The sequence below is a fragment of the Myripristis murdjan genome, chromosome 11 (assembly GCF_902150065.1).
Source record: "Myripristis murdjan chromosome 11, fMyrMur1.1, whole genome shotgun sequence".
NCBI lineage: Eukaryota > Metazoa > Chordata > Actinopteri > Holocentriformes > Holocentridae > Myripristis > Myripristis murdjan.
This window is the reverse complement of record NC_043990.1, coordinates 18,131,193-18,133,933: the sequence shown is the minus strand read 5'-3', so window position 1 is coordinate 18,133,933 and position 2,741 is coordinate 18,131,193. Positions and strand designations below refer to the sequence as shown.

Genomic DNA, 2,741 nt, shown 5'->3' with positions numbered 1-2,741 from the left:
TTTATTAGTATAAATTATGCTATTATTTATTGCTACCAGCATAACTATTTCTGGAAACTTCAATCATGAGACAAGTAAGTTTTCAATCAGACCATCATGGTGTGTGTATCTCCAGGAGCAGTATCAGACGTCATCTCTTGGATAGATCAGTCAAGACTGCTTTGATGCAATATTCTTGGCTTCCATTCAAAGTAGCATTATTCTCTCTTTTTTTACTTTTTTTTTTTCAAAGCTATCTGTCTCCCTCTAGCGTGGGCCAGCTCCTCTCCTACATTCATGCATCCTGTAGGCACACATGTAGAAAATCCCTGGAACGGACAGCATCAGTGTTTATTAGTGATGAATGCAGACTAACATAACAACAGACATAGGCTGACAGGCATATTTAACGGCAATAAAACAATCTGGCCCTGAAGAGCGCTCCAGCTCTTTAGACTTCTTTTGCAGGATAAACATGCTGGTATTGGCTTCACATCATATTGCCCTCCGTGCCTCAGTTATTGACCCAAAGCTGCACCCCAGATGGATTAGATTAGATTCAAAACCAAATTTTGCCTGTTTTATTGTATTATTTCCCACAGGCTAAATTGCTCTTTGAAATTAAGTTATCAAGATTTTACCCTCCTTTCATGTTAACTGGGCTTTGGATTACTTTAAAATATCTACATGTAGCTACTTGTGCTTGACTTGCTACATTTTTAAAGTTGTAGTCCCCTTTTCTCCCTGTGTCTAGGTTTAATAATGATACCGTTTACATTGGGACAAACCTTTTCCCTCCTTACCTGCAAAGAAAGTCATGAGCAGAGCCACCCAGCCCAGTATGTAGGACCAGGAGAAGCGCCAGTCACCGAAGCGCCTCCCCAGGAAGTTGACAGTCACTCCAGTATAGATGGCCATAGCCAGCAGGACAAAGAAAGCTGAGGGGGAGATGAGGAGTTAATGACTAATGTTGTTGAGGTTTATATGTGTGTGTCTGTGTGGCTAGACAGAAGAGAGAAAGACTCACTGGAGACAAAGAACATGATTCCTGCAGCGAAGGAGCGGTTGAACCTCTCAAAGGAGGAGAAGTGGGAGAAGGACATGATACCAGCGATGATGCCCGCAAAGCAGGACATCCCTGACAGGATCATGAAGGCCCTGGTGGCATTCCAGTATGCTGCAAGAAAACAGGTTAAATCACCCAAGAGTTCATTAAGTCTTTGCCATCATCTTTTGTTAACACCAACATGGCAGCTGTGAGGACAAGCCTCATTATTGACCCCAGTTAGAGGAAGTTGTTCATATTTCACCTTCAAAGTGATATGATATCTTATTGATCCCCGAAGGGAAATTCTCTTTTCTCTTGTCCTGCTTCCAGGAGGTCAGAGGAGGGTCAGGTGCATAGCAGAATTTAATTTAAGCTCAGGGACACTTCAGCTTCTGTGATGGTGTCTCTAGCCCCTGGGTCATCCTGCCACTCAGGGGCCATACATCACAATTTGTCATGTCATTCGTTTTCATTTCAAATCATTTCAGTTGGTAGCACAATGGAAGATGGAAATACACCACTACTACAGCATCCTAACACCAGACCTATTGATGGGACAGTAGATGTCACAAAATAGCAGCTTTCTCAGTTTCAAGCAGATGCGGTATCTTGTACACTTCTGAGATTTGGCTAACTCTCTAATATGGAGAAATTTAAAATGAACTGGTGATATGAGACCTTACATTTACATTGACGAACAGTCTCTTGAACCACTGGACTGGTGATAGGTACATTGTGGAATACTCAGCATGGAGCTGGAGAGATAGTTTGAACTCACTCCCCTTGTAGAAATACTGTCCTTCACCTAAATTAAGTTTTCTGAGCTTTTGATGTGTCTCATTTGGCTTTTGCAGCTGTCTGGGAGGCTGGCAGATGAAGTCCCTGATACCACAAAGGCTCATGTCTTACCGATGCTGTCCGTCTGCATGTAGCACTTGTTGGACATGCAGTACCTCCACAGACCCTGGTGGGCATAGCTGCCGGAGAGGCGATACTGCATCCAGTAGTCGGTCGCAGTGGATACCACCAGGAGGATGTTGCCCACGAAGGCACAGAACAGACCCCCTCCCATGAAGCTGTACATCTTAAGCGGAGATGATGGGGCTGCTGCCGAGCGCCTTGTCACTGCAGCGAGGCGAGACAGAAATAATCAAATTTAGAGTGTGCTGACAACTGGACACTCATGTTTTCTGGTACACACGCTCACCATTAACACATTCAGTAATATTCACAGGTGCTACATCAAAAACTGAAAGAGAGAGGTTGAATATATGGCAGCTCAAACAAACATAATTGTTAAAGTTTGTTACTCATACTCTGGTACCACACATGTATAATGACAGACTAAAACGGCATCATAATCATAAAAAATACACAGGTACTAAACATGAACATATATATCCTGTTGACAGTTTACAGTGAATTGAAACATACTGTGATGGTGCTGTATCTAATCACTCCATCTAACACAAGTCACTGTCCATGTGAAGTTGTGCTTCAAGCTAAAATGCAATATCGGCCAAACAGACAACTACAGTAACAGAAATCAGTAAAATATCAAATGGATATTAAAATCATCACTAAAAATAAAACTCCAAATGAACATGTGATGAGCACATCCATTTGGACTCTACGGTTTAGCTGCTTTAATTTCATAGAAGAGCTGGTGAAATAACATTTACAATAAAGCAGGCTGGAGGCTTACTAACTTTTC

The 2,741-nt window shown here is 42.2% G+C and overlaps 1 protein-coding gene across 1 annotated transcript; it reads right to left on the bottom strand.

The window, feature by feature from the left end:
- Nucleotides 1-246: 246 nt before the first annotated feature.
- LOC115367527 (lens fiber membrane intrinsic protein-like) lies at nt 247-2,135 on the bottom strand. Its single transcript, XM_030063327.1, has 4 exons — nt 1,937-2,135; nt 1,007-1,156; nt 783-917; nt 247-308 (listed from the first exon to the last, which is right to left on the bottom strand). The coding sequence occupies exons 1-4, from the start codon at nt 2,109-2,111 to the stop codon at nt 247-249; spliced, it is 522 nt and encodes a 173-aa protein (XP_029919187.1). The 5' UTR covers nt 2,112-2,135.
- Between the last annotated feature and the right edge of the window lie 606 nt (nt 2,136-2,741).